This window comes from Andrographis paniculata, unplaced genomic scaffold, assembly GCF_009805555.1.
Source record: "Andrographis paniculata isolate CXL003 unplaced genomic scaffold, ASM980555v1 Contig52END, whole genome shotgun sequence".
NCBI classification, from domain to species: domain Eukaryota; kingdom Viridiplantae; phylum Streptophyta; class Magnoliopsida; order Lamiales; family Acanthaceae; genus Andrographis; species Andrographis paniculata.
The window spans coordinates 3,193,055-3,209,951 of NW_026137587.1; the positions used below are offsets into that span (position 1 = coordinate 3,193,055).

The 16,897-nt window shown below is 34.3% G+C and overlaps 2 protein-coding genes across 3 annotated transcripts; both read right to left on the reverse strand.

The window, feature by feature from the left end:
• LOC127254918 (probable protein phosphatase 2C 21) lies at window positions 1-8,051 on the reverse strand. 2 transcript variants are annotated; one of them, XM_051280267.1, is made up of 11 exons: window positions 7,940-8,045; window positions 5,613-5,735; window positions 4,524-4,587; window positions 4,080-4,182; window positions 3,549-3,693; window positions 2,125-2,250; window positions 1,876-1,999; window positions 1,721-1,797; window positions 1,423-1,475; window positions 473-527; window positions 1-400 (listed from the first exon to the last, which is right to left on the reverse strand). In XM_051280267.1, exons 2-11 carry the CDS (start codon window positions 5,727-5,729, stop codon window positions 248-250), a joined length of 1,017 nt encoding a protein of 338 aa, XP_051136224.1. In that variant the 5' UTR covers window positions 5,730-5,735; window positions 7,940-8,045; the 3' UTR covers window positions 1-247. The 2 variants fall into 2 exon arrangements, with proteins under 2 accessions (XP_051136224.1, XP_051136225.1); XM_051280268.1 differs by lacking the exon at window positions 4,524-4,587 and having other exon boundaries at window positions 7,940-8,051.
• A 603-nt stretch (window positions 8,052-8,654) lies between these two features.
• Window positions 8,655-11,861, reverse strand: LOC127254398 (putative leucine-rich repeat receptor-like serine/threonine-protein kinase At2g24130; the record flags this gene model as incomplete). The annotated part of the gene is made up of 2 exons (XM_051279488.1): window positions 8,655-9,281; window positions 9,377-11,861. Coding segments are annotated over 2 exons (2,898 nt in total), but the record flags the coding sequence as incomplete, so codon positions are not given.
• Between the last annotated feature and the right edge of the window lie 5,036 nt (window positions 11,862-16,897).

Consider the following 16,897-nt stretch of genomic DNA (forward strand, 5'->3'; position numbering starts at 1 on the left):
TTATTCATTCAACTCGATAATAAAAGTCATTCGGGATTAATTCATCTTCAAACTTTTTTTTTTTTTTTTAATGCAAGTGTCATAACTAGCCAGCCAGCCAACAAAGGCATATAATATTCCTAAAAGAAACTAATAATCCAATTATGATTTGGCAGCGAAAGTGAATAGAACTCAATGACTAGCAAGTAGTTGAAAAATGTGTTACCGCAAAGTGCTTGCAATTACGCTCTGTTCAATTTGTCTCGCTCTACTTTACTGAGGACTCAGGCTGCTGTTTCGAGGATGGTTGTTTCTTGAATTGCACCAAGATCATTGTCATATTATCACAGCCTTCCTGTCCGGATGTTGGGGCCAAACACTTGTCTAGTACTCTTTCACAAACCACAGATAGCTTCTTTTCCTGCATAGATTTCTCGATTTTTAGGATTTACCATCGTATTACGCCACAACAGTTTATAGCAGCAGAACTTACAGTTTTTAACTGCTCCCGAACAAAACTGATAGCTTCTTGACTTGTCATGCAATCCCTACCCAAGAAAAAACAAAAAATGTATAAACAGCTTTGTTACAAAAATATGAACATTTCTGTATTTCTATAATAGTACTTTTAAAATGCTGCTTAGATTTAGCAAATGTTCTCTACTCAATTCTACCTTATTCTCGCACATTATAAGAATCTTACAGAATATTTTAGGGAAAGCTAGATGTACTAGAAATTGCTAGGATGTGGAAACTCCAATTATAGATAGGATCTTCACCCTAATTTGTAAAACATCAAGCATAATCAATCCATCACGCCGGAATACAAGTTTGCTAAGTTCTCCCTTATGTGTGCCCTCGTGTTCGCTTGCACTTCAATCCTCTGTGTTAAGTACTTCTAACTACATTTGTTAGGAGGTTTGATCTCGCATCAACAAAATATGTTGGAAAGAACCTTTGCAATGGTGCTCTGTTTGGGTTTCTAATTGGTGAAGAACATGGAGTGGAACTGTAAGTGAGAACTAAAGCAAAAAAGTACAACCATTTGAATCAACAATACTTTGTGAAAAACCCTCGTCAAAATCATATAACAAATCAGTGTCAAATTGTATATTTCATGAAACGAGCAATAAATTGATTGCAAGTATCATGACCAAACAAAGGGAGAAAACGATTCTTAGTTAAAAGGTTATTGGTTTTTTTTGATATCTGAATCTGGAATTCTAACAAGATAATTAAGCTTTCACTAATAGAAAGAAAATTTCGTCAGAGCTATTGCAAGCACACAAGCATGGACTTATAACAATCTGTGTGCATATTGAATGCAAACGACACTTCAAACTTGCCCATATTAACTTATCTTTCATTTAAGTCGGAGCTTCTTTAACTTTTAATCAGAATAGAAAGAGACTTTAAACCTGCAGGTTCAGCCACATAACTTACCATATCCCATCACAGGCTATAATAATAAACTCATCATCTTCTTCTAGTTCAACCTAGTACGAAAGAGACAAGACAAAACAGATAAATGGTCAATTTCAGAGAACAATAGCTTCGAAACAAAAAAATAAAAATAAAGTGATGTTGCTTCTGTTTGACAATTTCAAAGATAGAGCTAGGGCAGGCAAAGGTATGAATGCAGCACTTTATGAGACTGTGAAGTTAAACTTTCTTTGCACAGTAAATATGGAGAGGAGATAGTACGATCCAATAAAAAATCAAGAGATAATGTTCCACATACAGTGACTATGTCAGGGTTTGCAGTCACAATTTGCTTCTCAGCTGGCAACGACTTATTTTGCTTCAGTTCCATATCACCTGAAGATATTGGAACCATGCTGAGGAAGATAATTTAGCAATACCTCAAAAATTAACAAATAGGTTGAATCGAGATACCTATCGCTCGTGCCAGGTTCAAACTGCCATTCACCCTTCCATATTGTACATACCCACCAGCTTCAAGTATCCTTTTTTTCTCGACTGCAAGTTCTGGTTTGTGGTCCTTGGATAATTCATGTGCCTGCATAAAAGCTCTAACTTTCAAGAACTTTGTTCACATGCTGACAAGGAGAAATTGCAAAAATATTTTGTGATTCCTCCCCGAGTACAAACAGTCAAAAATGACTCATTGAAAATGAACTTCACCTTTCCATTTCGGGACATGACACACCGAGAGTCACCAGCATTTGCAACAAGCAACGAATTATTTCGAATGATAGCAACACAAGCGGTACTTCCAGCACTTGGGCCTTTGTAATCAGAATGAGTTCCCTACATTTTAGAAGATGTGTGACTTAACGATGTGCATGCATTGAACGCAATCTACAAAAATCAAAAGATCTAAATCAACTATCTTGCTCAGTTCAGATTATATGCATTGCAGAGCGAAAAGAATAGTATATAAGGAAGATGGCAGCTGTCATAATGCGGAGGTGAAAGAAGAAACAGGAGGAAACAAATGAGAGAATTGAGTATAATCTAGGAAGAAAGAAACTTAATTATTGAGGAAGCTTCATTCTCATCTAATCTAATCTAATCAACAGAATTAACTTACTGATATTTTCTTTTCTGTAATATATCAGTGAAAACAATTATTACCATGAAGTTCACAAGTAGCTCAAAGAAACCAGGTATTTATCGTAATCAATTTAGTTAACATGTTGGTTAACCACTTACTGAAGGCCAACAGGCCTGCAACATCAAATACTTATTACTATTGACATTGGGAAACACAGTTAAGGACATAACTAATATTCAAAATGGAAATTTTAATCCAAGTCATAGATAATTTCATCCAAAATAAGCAAACAATGACAGAATTGGCTTTTTGTAATATTCCCAGCTCCTATATATTGGAAATCTATATATTCATCATCAGCACTTTTCAAAGTGCAACAGACCAAAATCTCATTCCAAAGTTGTTTTAGGATGACATTTTCTCAATTTTTTGCATAGACTCGTAGTTATGAACTTATCATTGGAAAGAGAAAAATGCTACAATATCGCAAAATTTCAACATATCTAAGGTCATATTCTAAGAAGTGGAGGAATAGTGCATGCGCAATATGATTCATTGCAGAAGCTATTAGAGTCAATTCTGCTTTATTTCGTTCTTGTCATCATGGGTCGGGGACTGTAGGGGCCCAGAGTACCAAATTAAGGATGTGTTTGTTTGGGGGATTGGATTTACTTTCCACTATTCATCCCATTTTTTCCCCCCAAAACATCGAATCAAACACCTATTTTTTATTTTTTATATTATATTAAAAACCAATTTTACATTCAAAACATCACATCAACACCTATTTATATCACATCATATAACTATTTAAATTCAAAATTTTTACTATTCAAATCCCAACTCAAAATCCAAACTCTCAAACAAACACACCCTAAAAGAATCTCTGTTACAGAACCGTACATGAGATTTTCATTTCATATGGCTCCTCCCTTATGTACATAAGGAATCATGTCCGAAGTTCAGTATAATATGGAGTTGTTTTGCTAAAATATTTGAACCATGCCATTGTCCCCATATTAACTTGTTCTGTTAAGTCAAGTTTACAAACCTCTTCAGAAGGCCACTGCAGCATCAGTTCATTGTGTTCATCTGTCCCGAGAGCATTCTGTGCATCACTACTAGACTGGTCCATTTTGCCCTTCAATAATGCCAACTCCTTTTGTCCATTCTTTCCACACATCATTTCATCCATTCTGGATCAAATAACACAACATTAGAAACATGTTAGCACAAGCATCACAATCAAAACTCAAAGTTGACATACTATTTTAAGCTTCTCCAAAAAGAACAATGCTGCTTGAGTAGAAGGGGTTGATTCAACCATCACATTGGGCATTTTCTTCTGTCTATATATGACAAATGGGACAGATTCTTATTGATGGCACTGTTCTAGGTGAGAAGCACAGCAGTTAAAAAGCGATGAAAAAGGTGACAAAATATTGAAAGTAGTTTACTTATTACACAATTACTGGGTGCTAACAATGATAATAACCATAATACAAGGCCCGGGCAGATAAGAACTATAAGGATGGGTAAACATCAATACCATATAAGTAAATCTTAGAAAGGTCTGAAGAACCTTAGAAAAGCCTTTTTAACTGAAGTTTCCAGATCACTAGCTGCTTCAAGCTCCCGGACCTGACGATGAAGAAATTTTGCACAAAATCTGGAGACTTCTTTGCCTGCAAAGTGAGATGACCCACCCAATTGCCAATTGATTATTATAAAAAAAAAAAAAAAAAAAAAAAAAAAAAAGAAGAAAACAAGCAAAACGAAGAATATCATAAACTTGAGCAGAAAATTGTGTCTTCATTACAAGTTTGCATGCCCCAAATTCATCCTCATGGTCAAATTTAAAAGTATTTCTAATATCTATTAAAACTCCTTAAAAATACCAGTATTTCCAAAGAATTTAATGGATTAGGATCACTGCGTGGAAATTAAAACCACAACTGAAACGTACAAGGCATATACTAAAGATTTTAGTAAACTTGAGATGTGATCATATCAGATCTGTGTTTACCCCCGTGGCCATCATAAACTCCGAAGAATGAAGTGGATTGATCCATATTAGTGAAAGCAGCATGCTGTGGAATAACAAAAAATGTAAAAGGACGGGCATAAGACCAAATAACTTAATAACAGAGGTTAAGAAACATAGTTTAACAAAAAGCCTTCCTTTGTAGCAGAAAGTAGTAAGCCTTTTTCCTAATATATATAACAGCAAAGGTGTTAACCAACTGACAAAGGCAAATAACATATATTAATAGCACATAAATCCAATGTACAATCTTCCAAAATGATCTTCTAAACTCTAATATTTTTCTAACCCGTGTTTTGAGATTTTTGCATCATTGGAAAGAACAAACAGAAGCTTGAGCCATAACATATTGATACATTTGGATAATTCAGGATCTTATTATATTATCATATAAATGTCCACATCCTGAGCTCTTACATTTCTATAATTATCAGTATTCTGAACTTCTGCCATTTATGACTCTCTCTCTCTCTCTTCTTCTTCTTCCTCTTCTTCTTATTTCTACTTTATTTTATTGTATTTATTTTTCATCTAAAGAATATTGCAGGTTACACAACTAGAATGCAACCATTTTCGGACTTGCCAAAAATTCTGCATTGCTTTATCCACCATTCCATCTTACACAGCATTATCAAATCATACTTTTTATGTCAAATGGATGTGAGCTTTCTAGTTTGATTTAAAGATACTTTCACACGAAAGAGAGAAGTGGAACAAGATGAAAAAGAGAATTATTAATTTAGTACCCAAAAATAAAATAAAATAGAAATTTGTTAGCTTGTGAATAGCATTTATTCTCTGGCAAAGAAATGATTAGCTCCCACAGATGACGAGGGGGTGTAACAATGAACATATCAAAGAACTATATTTAATAATGCTAGTGAAAGGAAGGTTCCATATGCAGTAAAATACATAGCATGTTTGGTATCATTGTGGGTGCGCAGATGAAAAGAAAACCATAGCAAGCTAGTTATCACTCCTCATAGTCATCAAAATGCAAATATGGATTAATTGTTCCATGCAGACATGACAAGGTGAAATACAATATATCTGAATAGGAAAATCACTTACAGCGTCTTCCATTGTTGATCTCCATCCCTGCATGGATGACAGACCATATCTAAGCCTGTCATTCTCACCATCCTCTGAGACCTTATCAGTCTTGGGAGTGCTTAGATAAACTCCCATATTAAACTGCAAGAACAATTATACATGCTCATGTCCATCACATATCTAACATTCAGATTGATGGGATGAAATCATGCAGTATATCTATACAAACAATTAGCCCATTGTGAGCCATGAGTAACTTCAGTTATGGTGGAAATAAATTCTTCGTAGTATCTTTTCATGATTCATCAGGAATTAAGCTACAAAATGAATCAAGAAAGAAAGGAAAAAAAAAAAAAAAACATATTCGCTATTGTTGAAGTCATGTATTAACACAGAATTCTATGCAGAAAGCTTCAAAATAAATTAAAATTATCCTGGACTACTAAGTGATTCGCTCAAACTTCTTTCCCATTTTATAATCATTTAGTATTGTGACTTTCTCCACTGGTAGAACTTAAGAGTACCTTAAATTAATAAGTGTGTTTCCGTGTACATGTACAACTTTTGATGAATCAATTATATCAAGTAAAAATTCAAAACCTTTTCTGAAAAACTGAATTTTATGACAATGGCTGCCTGGCATAAGGGGATGCCATGCTATATATCTTCTAGTGCAATGCCACATAACATGCGCCATCATGTCTGTAACATTGAAGCTTGGTCTAAATGGTACGACAAGTATATATTTATCCTTCTAATACTTTTCAAACAATGCAGTCAAAACCATGTTGTTCATAGTGTAGTTCTTTTTAAAAAAATATATATGTTTTGATACTATATAATCCTTACGCTCCCAGAAAAATATACTATTCTCTCTCACAAAACATCAAATCAAAACACTATGCAACACAAAACATAAACATAAACCAAAAGTTTCATATTTTATTCTTGTTATAGTTTTATTCTGTATCTCAGTTGTATCTGGTCATTAACACTAGGATTGTGTGTTTATAAACAATACCATAATAACAGGGATCTGTCTACCTATATTTAGCACATATCTGCTGAAATTGCCAGCAGGCTCATGCATATATAGGTTCAATAACCTCATACTGATATAAGATATATATACATATATTTATATATTTTCCCTCTACATTTGAAGTGGCATCAGAGCTCCGAGCTTGGGGAGCCTCTGGCCATGCGTGCAAACCCTAAGTCACAGCCTTCATTGCTGTCTGTGGCCCTTGAGCTATATTGAGCCATCAGTACTATGCAATCCACTCTACCTTGATCAAATCAACCTGTTATGGCTGAGGTTGAGAAACCTATTGTAGAGACTGGGGATTGATCCCAGGCCACTTGAGAACCTATCGCTTAAATGGAAAGAATTACCTCAAATGGTCTTAATTTACTAGGATCATCTTGAAAAGAAAAGGAAATGTTGGTGAAAAGATGCCCCTAATGAAAAAGGTGCCAAGTTCAAATCATGGGATGAATAAAAATCCCATGATCATGATGTGGCTGTGGAATTCAATGGTTCCAGAAATCAGTGATATCTGCATATTCCTTTAATCAACAAAGGCAAATTGGGAGGCAGTAGAACAAGCCCATACTAAGGCCAAGGATGCTGCCCAAATCAATGATGTAAAAGTGAAAATAGAGGTTGCCGAATAGGGGGACAAATCAGTTACAGAATATGCCAATAAATTGAAGTTCCTATGGATGGAATTGGCAATTCTTAAGGAGTATATTGCACAAGGGAATATACGATTTAATGGTAGGCCTGATTCCTTAATATGATCAGGTCCAAATCCATATTCTGGGAAACGAAAGTACCAGGCTTAATGAAGTGGTAGTTAAGGCTTGAAGCTGGAGACCCCAACTACTAAAAGCTCAGCAATGATGGCTGAAGGAAGAAAAACAGGAGCGTATTGCAATGTGTCTTGAAAAAGACATTTTTATCTTTTTCTGTAATCCAATCATGAGTTTCAGAAAAATAAAAAATAAATAAAATACAACAACAACAACAACATTAATCACAAGTTCTAATTCCATAAAAACCATAGCCTTTCACAAACAGTCAAACACAAACACAAACACACATATCATTCCGGTACTAGTTAGAATTCCCCTGTTGCATATACCACAATATAATATACAGAGAACAGAGAAAACCATAAGAAGAAGAATGCGAGCCAAAGCAGGAAAAAACAAAATGGATCGCGAACTGACATAAGAGATCATAAAAGCGATTAGGATAATACGACAAAATCAAAAGGCGTTGCAAACATATATACATGAAACAACATTTTTAGGTGCTTTTCATATTTACGATTGATTACCAGTGTAGAAAAAACGGGAAAAGACGAATGGCAGGAAAAGCAGTCCCTGCAATCAGTTCGAGTGGTGATCTCAAAGGAATGAATGATTCTGCTGGTACCCGACCGCTCTTTCTAGAATTTATTTTTCCTTCAACAATGGAAGTTGAGGTTTCACGCTTTTACTTATCCAAAAACACGACTTTAGTTCAAATTGTAGAATAATGCAGAGACGGAGCCCACCTATTAAATGAATATTCTGGCCCCAAATTAAGCTTGGCCCAAATTTTATTTATAAGATATATATATATAATATTATATTAATATATATATATATATATTTCGGCAAACTGCCGCGCCGCGCCTCCCTGGTGTCGTTCGGCGGGGAGGCTGAAGAAGGATGAAATACGGCCGCCGGAGTGCTCTATTTGAAGGATTTTTGTTGGATGGCGTGGTGGATGATTTTCAGACGTTTTTGCATCGACGTTGAAGATCAGCTGTGGACTGAGGACTTCGACGTCTTCTGGTTTGGCGTTTCCGGTGAGTGCAAATCAAGTGCTAAATTTGTGCTTGTTGTTTTGTTATTCATCTTATGCAGTAGATGCTGGAATTTCATACGTATATATATGTTGAGTTTGTTATGTGGGGACGGAATAAACCTATTAGTAGCAATCTGGACGCATATGGAACATATGGAGATTTTCAGGAAACTGCTGTGTGAAATTTGAGAAGCATTTCTGCTATGACATGAATTTGAAATCAAGGATGTCAATTAAGATATGTTCTAAGAAGGAACATGAAATCAAAGTTTTTGTATGTTTTTCATATTGAGCAATTTCAATAGATTTAGAGATAGGCTTGAAATCGAAAGCTGTTTAGTAACACTATTATACAGCAATCAGATGAATGCAGAACTACCAGAATGCATGTATATACACACTCCTGTTATCATATTAACAATCACTGAAAGTTGAAGATGATATTCCAAGAGAAGATGAAAATGTTGCTGTAGTATCTCCATCCAAGTACCTCTTGAGGCGATCCAAGTCGTCAGCACAATCGAGCATTGTTGGCCGCATTCCTGGGGACTCCAGTGTGCACACAATCCCCAGTTCAATCAATTCTCCAATGGCCACTTCCCACATTTTCCTTACCTCAGGCGATAGATCCTTTAATGCTCTAACCAGTGATGCATCTACAACATTTTCCATTTGCCTGTGATAATGATTCTTGACATACTTGTGCAGGTTTAGCCCTTCTCTGAACATCTCTTCCGTCGGCCTTTTTCTGGTGACAATCTCCAGGACCAACACTCCGAAGCTGTAAACATCTCCCTTTGTCGATGTACTCAACCCAAACCCGTATTCTTAGAGATGGAAAGGAAACGAAGACCATGATAAGCAAAAATGCAGTCTTGATTAATCCAGGGAGTAATGGGATTGGATAGTTGAGTAGTCGTACCTGGTGCAATATAACCAACGGATCCGCATAATATATTGGACGTGGAGTTGCTTATATTTGTAAGCCCCCCACCGTTTCCTGCTTCAATGGTCATAACTAGCCTTGCGATCCCAAAGTCCGATACTAAAGCTGTCATATCATCATTGAGTAGAATGTTGCTCGGCTTCAGGTCACAGTGTATGACTTTTACAGGGGAATGGTGGTGCAGATAAGCCATACCTTCGGCAATGTCACTGCAAATGTTTACCCTTTGAACTAGATTTAGGTCGGAAGACCCTGATCGCAGATCATTTTCTACGTGGGGATACAGTCGGGCATCTAGGCTTCCATTAGCCATATATGGCAAAACCAGGGCTTTGAACTCCGGCAAGCTACATGCTGTGATGATTCTTATAAGATTCCGGTGGCGTATTCGCTTCAACACTTGACATTCTCTGTTGAAACTCTTGGTGGAATTTCCTGTTTGCAGAGTTAGTACCTTCACAGCTATTTGTGTTCCATCTGGAAGAGATCCTCTGTACACACGGCCGTAGCTGCCTGATCCAACAAGCCTGTGGTCATCAAATCCTTCTGTGGCTTCTAACAGCTCTTTATAGGTGATTCTAGGAAAATTTTGTGTCAAATGAGGTGGCTGCTTCCTCTCTTTCCTTGATTTTCTGGATAAAATGATCACTCTTAGGCGCTGGCATCCAATCACACAACAGATAGTTGAGATGAAGCCTGATATGAATATGACAATGCAGAATATGATCAGGAAAAGACGGGAACGAAAATAGGGTCGTTTGTGGCTGCAGTTTGGTATCCCCAGGTAGATAGGGGTAGAGGTACAAAGACGTGAATTGTTCAAGAAAGATGAACTTGTGAGGTTCTGAAAAATTCCTCCAGTGGGAATCTCTCCAGAAAAATCATTGTCTGAAAAATCCAGGAACCTCAGGGTGCTGCTTCTATTCAAGCTTGATGGGATCTGTCCCCACAATCTGTTATGTGAAACGTCAAATGCAACAATACTTCTGAGATCACCTATGGTATCTGGAAGTTTTCCATCGATGGAGTTATTAGAGAAGTTTATCAGCTTGGCGGCGTAGCAGCTTGAAATCATGCTGAAGACATTTCCTACAAAGTTGTTCGATGACAGGTCAATCTCTTCAACACTTGACAGCTTACTCAGTTCAATTGGCAGTAGTCCTCCTAGCTGATTGTGTGAAAGATTAAGAGACATTCTCATTTCATGCCATCCGGTTATTGTCGAAGGCACCTTTCCCGTCAGTCTGTTGTAAGAAAGATCCAGAGTTTGCAGGGAAATACAATTGCCTATGCTGGCAGGAATGTTCCCTGACAGAAGATTGTTGTTGAGGAACAAAAAGGTTATTCTTCTGAGATCTCCCAACTCTTGAGGAATCTCTCCAGACAAGCTGTTGTGCGACAAATCCATTAATCCGATGCTCGATAGATTTCCCAAAGCAGCAGGCATTCCAGTAAAGAAATTGTGTGACAGGGAAAGCTGTTCCAATAAAGACAATTTACCAATTTCTGCTGGAATACTTCCATTCAAACAGTTGGAAGTCAGATTCAGGAGGCTCAAGTACAACATATTTCCGATTTCAGGGGGAATCGACCCGCATATCTGATTTTCCTGAAACTGAAAAGTCAGCAGAGAGTTTCCGAGCACTCCAATGGAACTGGGAAAACTCCCTCCAAGTCCCAGCCCAGCCATCTCCAGCTCCTCCAATGCACTGCAGTTTTCCAGGGCCGTAAAAAATGGCGCAAGATTAGTGTTATCGTCGTGGCTAACCATATGGTTATCCGATAAGTGAAGAAACAACAGGTCGGGAAACTTTGCAAGCATTTCTGATGGCAGTTCGCCGGTAATATCGTTGTTCTCTAAATCCAAGTTATGCATACCTGAGGCATTGCCCAATGAACCTGGAATTCCTCCAACTAACCTATTGCTGAACAAGTTGAGATTCCACAGTTCAGGACAGTTTCCGATCTCTGCCGGGATCCTCCCCGTCAATTCATTCTGCGACAAATCCACATTCTTCAGGCGCGTGCAGTTCCCGAACAGGCCTGGCGGTATCGTGCCATTGAGCATGTTTGCATTCAGGAAAATCAACCGCAGCTCGAAGAGCAACGACAGGGACCCTGGAATCTCCCCCTGCAGATTATTGTTGCTGAGTTTGAGCTCCCTGAGGTTCGCCAGCAACGAAAGCTCGGCAGGAATGGTGCCAAAGAAACGGTTGTCGACAAGCTTCAGGTAACGGAGCTGCGTGAGATTGGAGAGCACGGGAGACAGCACTCCGGCGAGGCCAGAGCCGTTGAGATTCACCATCACCACACGGTGGCGCCTGACGCCGCACGTCACTCCGGTGAAGTTGCAGACAGCAGTTCCCTCATTCCAATTGGCAAGAACCGAATCAGGGTCCAATACAATAGCCTTCCGGAAGGCGAGGAGCGCCTGCTTGTCACTGCGGATGGTGTGCCGGGGATGTCGATGATGGCCGCGAGCCGACACCGGAGGAGCGGAATGCAGTGTGATGAGTATGAGGATCTTGAAGAAGAACATTCTGTAGTGAGCTCCACAGTTGTTGCATGGAGGCTTGAAGGAGGGCTATGTGAGAATCGAATTGAGGTAAGCTGCCATAGGTAGGGAGGTGTTGGTTCAATGGAGGTATGATTTCTTTAAGGAATTAATGATTCCCCAAGTTGGATATTATTATTGCTGTTTATGTCTGAGTGGACAATCAACTGACTTTATTTATTTATTTTTTTTTTTTGAAGTTATTGGGAGGCACAGAAATTGCAGGTGGTGGTTGCCATGGAATTGGGATTTGGAAGTGATCACTATTCGAGTGATGCAACAAATTGGCTCAGAGTGGGAATCCAGTAATGGTACGATATTATTTTATGTGTTTCTGTTTGTGTGAGTTTTATATAATGGTATTTGACTTGAGAAGAGCCTCAGAATTTATGTCAAATACAGATTTTGATGGTGTCACTATTTAAATTTATGACATCATTTTTCTAGTTTCTTGTTTTTAAAATCTTTATATGGGAGATGCCCTAAGTTCGAGAATTCGGTTCGTGTGAGTTAAATTATAAATATAAATTTTAGATGTTATGTTTATATTCTCTCTATTCATCAAAAGTGTGATCACTTCTCACGTGAATTAATCTCTCTATCCCACATAATTTATTCTTATTTTATATTTTCGTCTGTCCACGTAATTTGTCATTTCTTTTTTTTAAAAATTTGATTATCTATTTTAATTACATTTTAAATTTTAAATTTTAAATTTTGTAATTTTTTTAATCTTAATTAAACTATTTACTGTTTTTAATCTTAATCTATAATTATTTTTATTAAATAATAATTATTTTTACTAATATATTTCTTAATTATTTACTAATTATATTTTACTAAATTCACTGAGGGAGTAGAAAGGAAGTAAACACATTTTTGGTGAATAGATATAGTAATTCATAAGGAGATAAATGGTTCCCTTAGGCCATCCACATCAAAGAAACTCTTTTATTTCACAATCTCTTTCTTCCACCTTATTATATATTTTTTAATTTATATCAAAATAATTAATAATATTATTAAATTTAAATAAAATTATATCAATATATATTATTTTGTAGAGAATAAAATTTTATATAATACAAAAATATAAAAAAATAAAAATAAATAACTAAATAAATAATATTTTAGAAAAAAAATAAAGATTTTGTCCAAAAAAAATTTTTAAATATATATTTGATACTATAATATTTTAAAACTTTTTGTTGGTATCATATTTTAAATAAAATAATATAGATATATTGTATTTTAGGAAATTATGAATAATATGAAAATAAAAAAATAAAAAAATTACATTTTCTATTCAAACGATTTGTTTACTTAGAATTTGGTTGTGCGTTTTGATTTAGAATTTTTAGGTTTAATAGTAATTTGAATATGATATTTTGTGAAAGTAAATTAGATATTTATATAAAAATTAAATCAAATTTATGTTTATCTGGTAGATGGTTGTATGTAGAAATAAATATTACTTTCTCCGTCCCATAAGTAAATATCTATTTGTTTTTTGCACGTAGTTTTAAAAATATTAGTATTATATTGGGATATAGTATAAATAAAGTAGAAATGACTAAAATAACTTTATTAGTATGTGTGATGTAAAAGTAATGACATTTGTGTAATATATTATAAGTTGTAAGGGTATTTGTAACGTTAGATAGTACAGTTACTTTAAAAAAAAAATGAATACTTTTGTATGAGACGGAGAAAGTATAGAACTTGTAACGTTATGCGAATGGTTTGAACTTAATAGGAATGATAAGAACCACATTTTGCTTGTGATGGGTGGGATCCAAGAGTTCTAAAGCAAAATAAATAAATAAAAATAAAAATAAAAATTATTTGGATTTAATCCATGTTGGTAGAAAAAATTATCATAATATCATTTTTTTTCCCTCTATTATGGGTAAAGATTTGACGTACAGAAAATCTTTCGGATTGAAATGCTTCATAGATTTCTCATTGTGAATAATTTTCTTGCCTATAATACTATTTTTTGGTGGCATCGAATCTTCAAATTTAGCTTGAGCTTAAAAAATTATATAAAGTAAAGCGTGACATACGATATTTTATTGGACGCGTCAATTTGTTATTAATAAAATTTGAACTTTCAAAATGATTATCCTCTAATTTTGGCATTGCATGTTATGATTCAGATTTGCTAAGAAGGCCCAATGTTATGGTTAAAATGAAAGGTTTCAAAAGGAATATTAACACATAAAATTTGGAACAAAGTCGGAGTTAAAAGTTGAAAATATCAAAATAAACATAAAGAAATTAAAAGATAAATTGTAAAAGAACAACACGAGATATGATAAGTTACGTAAGTTAGAAAAGCAAAAAATAGAAGAAATAAAATAAAAATAAGTTTGATCTTTCAATAACTTTTTTTTTATACAAATTTCAATATATAATATATATTATTATCTTAAAAAAAATTAATATAAAATATTCTTTTCTCATAAGAAGGGTGTCATTTGGTTTATGTATTATTATATTTGACAATAAAAATATTTTTATATTTGTATAATTTATTCCCCAAATTTCACGCAGCAAAAAGTAAATAACAACTTTCTTACAAGACAGGTGGAGTATTATTTTTATATTTATTACACAATTCTTATATTTTACATTAAAAAAATAAAAAAAATAAAAAAATTCTCAAATCAACACACTAAGAAAAAGTAAAAAGTTAAATAAAGTGCAAGATTTTGGAGTGGTGTTAGCTTCTTTTCTTCCAAATCCAATTAAACCCTTTTTCAACCATCCTTTATTGTAGTTACTTCTTATTTCCTTGCAACTCGTGGGAGTTACAAAATTAAATGGAAGTCATTCATTTTTATTTTTATTTTTTAATTATTTTTTATCGTATGGTTAGCTGTGGTGGGCCACACTTTCATGTATTTTATTTATTTATTTATTTTGTCAAATAGAAATTGAATAGTAAAAATATGAGTAAAAAAGAACAAATTAAAGAAATCTTATTCTTTTGTTATACATGATTCTCGCATAGTGTAATTTGGGTTATCGAACCTAGTTTACAGACTATTAAATTTGATCGGAGATTTACCTAAAACGTATTGAAGAGTAGCGAATGTAAATTTTCATATTATAAAAAAAAAAAAAAAAAAAAAATCGATCGGGTTATGTAAATACATTATTTTTTTTAATTTGATTTTGTGTCGCACCCCAACCTTTATGCAAGCTCAATGCGACAATAAAGTGCTAAAATACATATTATGAGAAATTAATGATACATTGTGCTAAAAGACTAATATGAACATTAACCTCTCCATTCTTGATGAACAAGTAAAAATTTATAAAATAAATGTTTGATCTTCCTATTATTTAATATCTATAAAAAAAAATACGACAGCTCGGAAAACTATTTATAATCACAACGTGGCTAGTAATGGACAATAAAAATATTAAAAATCTCATATACTCCCTCCGTCCCAATACAATGGTCTTATGTATCATTTTTGTCCGTTCCAAAACAATAGTCTTACTTCCATAAATAACAATATCACCATATAACTACCCATACTTTTTCATTTTTATTACACAATTACCACTATTTTTTACACTAATACACTCACAAGGGCAAAAAAGTCTTTTATCTATATTTTTTTACCAACTATCAATATACCTTAAATCTCGTGTACAATCCAATTAAAACTATAGTTATGGATCGGAGGGAGTATTAAACTTTTTAAAATAAATATTCCAACCTACACATGCTTTAAACATAATACAAAAATTCTTTTTACATATATTTTATTCAATCAAACCTATCTTCGTTAAATCTTAACCAACTAAATTCATTTCTTTGCCCTTGAAATTAAATTTTTATCTAAATCCACAATAACAGTATTTCTAAACTTTATATATATATATATATATATATATATAACAAAGAAATAGTTCAAAATAAACACATATATGTGAGGTTTGGGACATGTGAAGTACGTGTGCCACTATGCATTTATGGATATTAAATAAGCTCACCACTTCACCAAGGGTGTCTTTGTGTTCATACACAAATTATCATTATTATTATTATTTATTTTACATATTTTTTTAATAAAAATATAATATTTCTTAGACAAATCATGACATAGTATATATTATAATGTTGCTTGTCTTTTTTTTTAACATGAAAATCCGTGGTAAAAAGTCATATTTAGGGGTGTCAGTGTTTTCGGATTATATTTATGTCGGGTTGAGCCATGGGGATAATAAAAAATCTGTCAACTCGAATCCGATCCAAACCCGAAATTTGACCTAAAACACTAGACCCGAACACGGCACGAATACGTTCGGGTTGACCTGAATTAGTTTTAGGTCATCCGAAACCCGAACAAACTCTATACAAACCCGACATGAAACATATCCGAAAACTTTAAAAAAATTAAATCAACCTAAAAAAATCATTTTTATTTTCATATTATTTTATATTAAAATAATATAAATATTATAAATTAAAATAATAATAATAATAATTTTAGGTCAACTCGAAACACGAAATCTGAAACCTAACCTGATTTTTATGTTTCAGATTATCAAGTCAACCCGAAACACGACCTAACCACGACACGAATTTTTTTCGTTTTGAGTTTGAATCGACCCGATTGTTTTCAAACCTAAAATATCCAAATCCGAACCTAAAAAGTTTCAGATCGAACGGATTTGATTTTTTGGATCGGATTTAATTTTGACACCCCTAGTCACATTAGACAAACTATGTATTTTTATGGGACTGTTTATCTCTTTTTTTACGTCGAAATTTAAACTCATTACTTTACGTTCATAAGTTCACTCTCCAGTCATCCTTTACAGGAGACTGTTTGTCTCTTTTGATTTAACAAATTATTGATGCTCAATATTTGCGGTTTAATTTGATAATCCAGTCAGAAAATTGCATAAGTCATTATTGCAAA

Excerpts from the sequence above, each read along its gene's own strand:
- LOC127254918 (XM_051280267.1), bottom strand. The coding sequence starts at position 5,729 with ATGGGAGTTTATCTAAGCACTCCCAAGACTGATAAGGTCTCAGAGGAT. Across the intron at positions 3,694-4,079 it reads GTTAAAAAGGCTTTTCTAAG|AATGGATGAAATGATGTGTG; the intron begins GTTCTTCAGACC and ends TATTTGATCCAG. Across the intron at positions 2,251-3,548 it reads TGCAGTGGCCTTCTGAAGAG|GGAACTCATTCTGATTACAA; the intron begins GTTTGTAAACTT and ends TCTAAAATGTAG.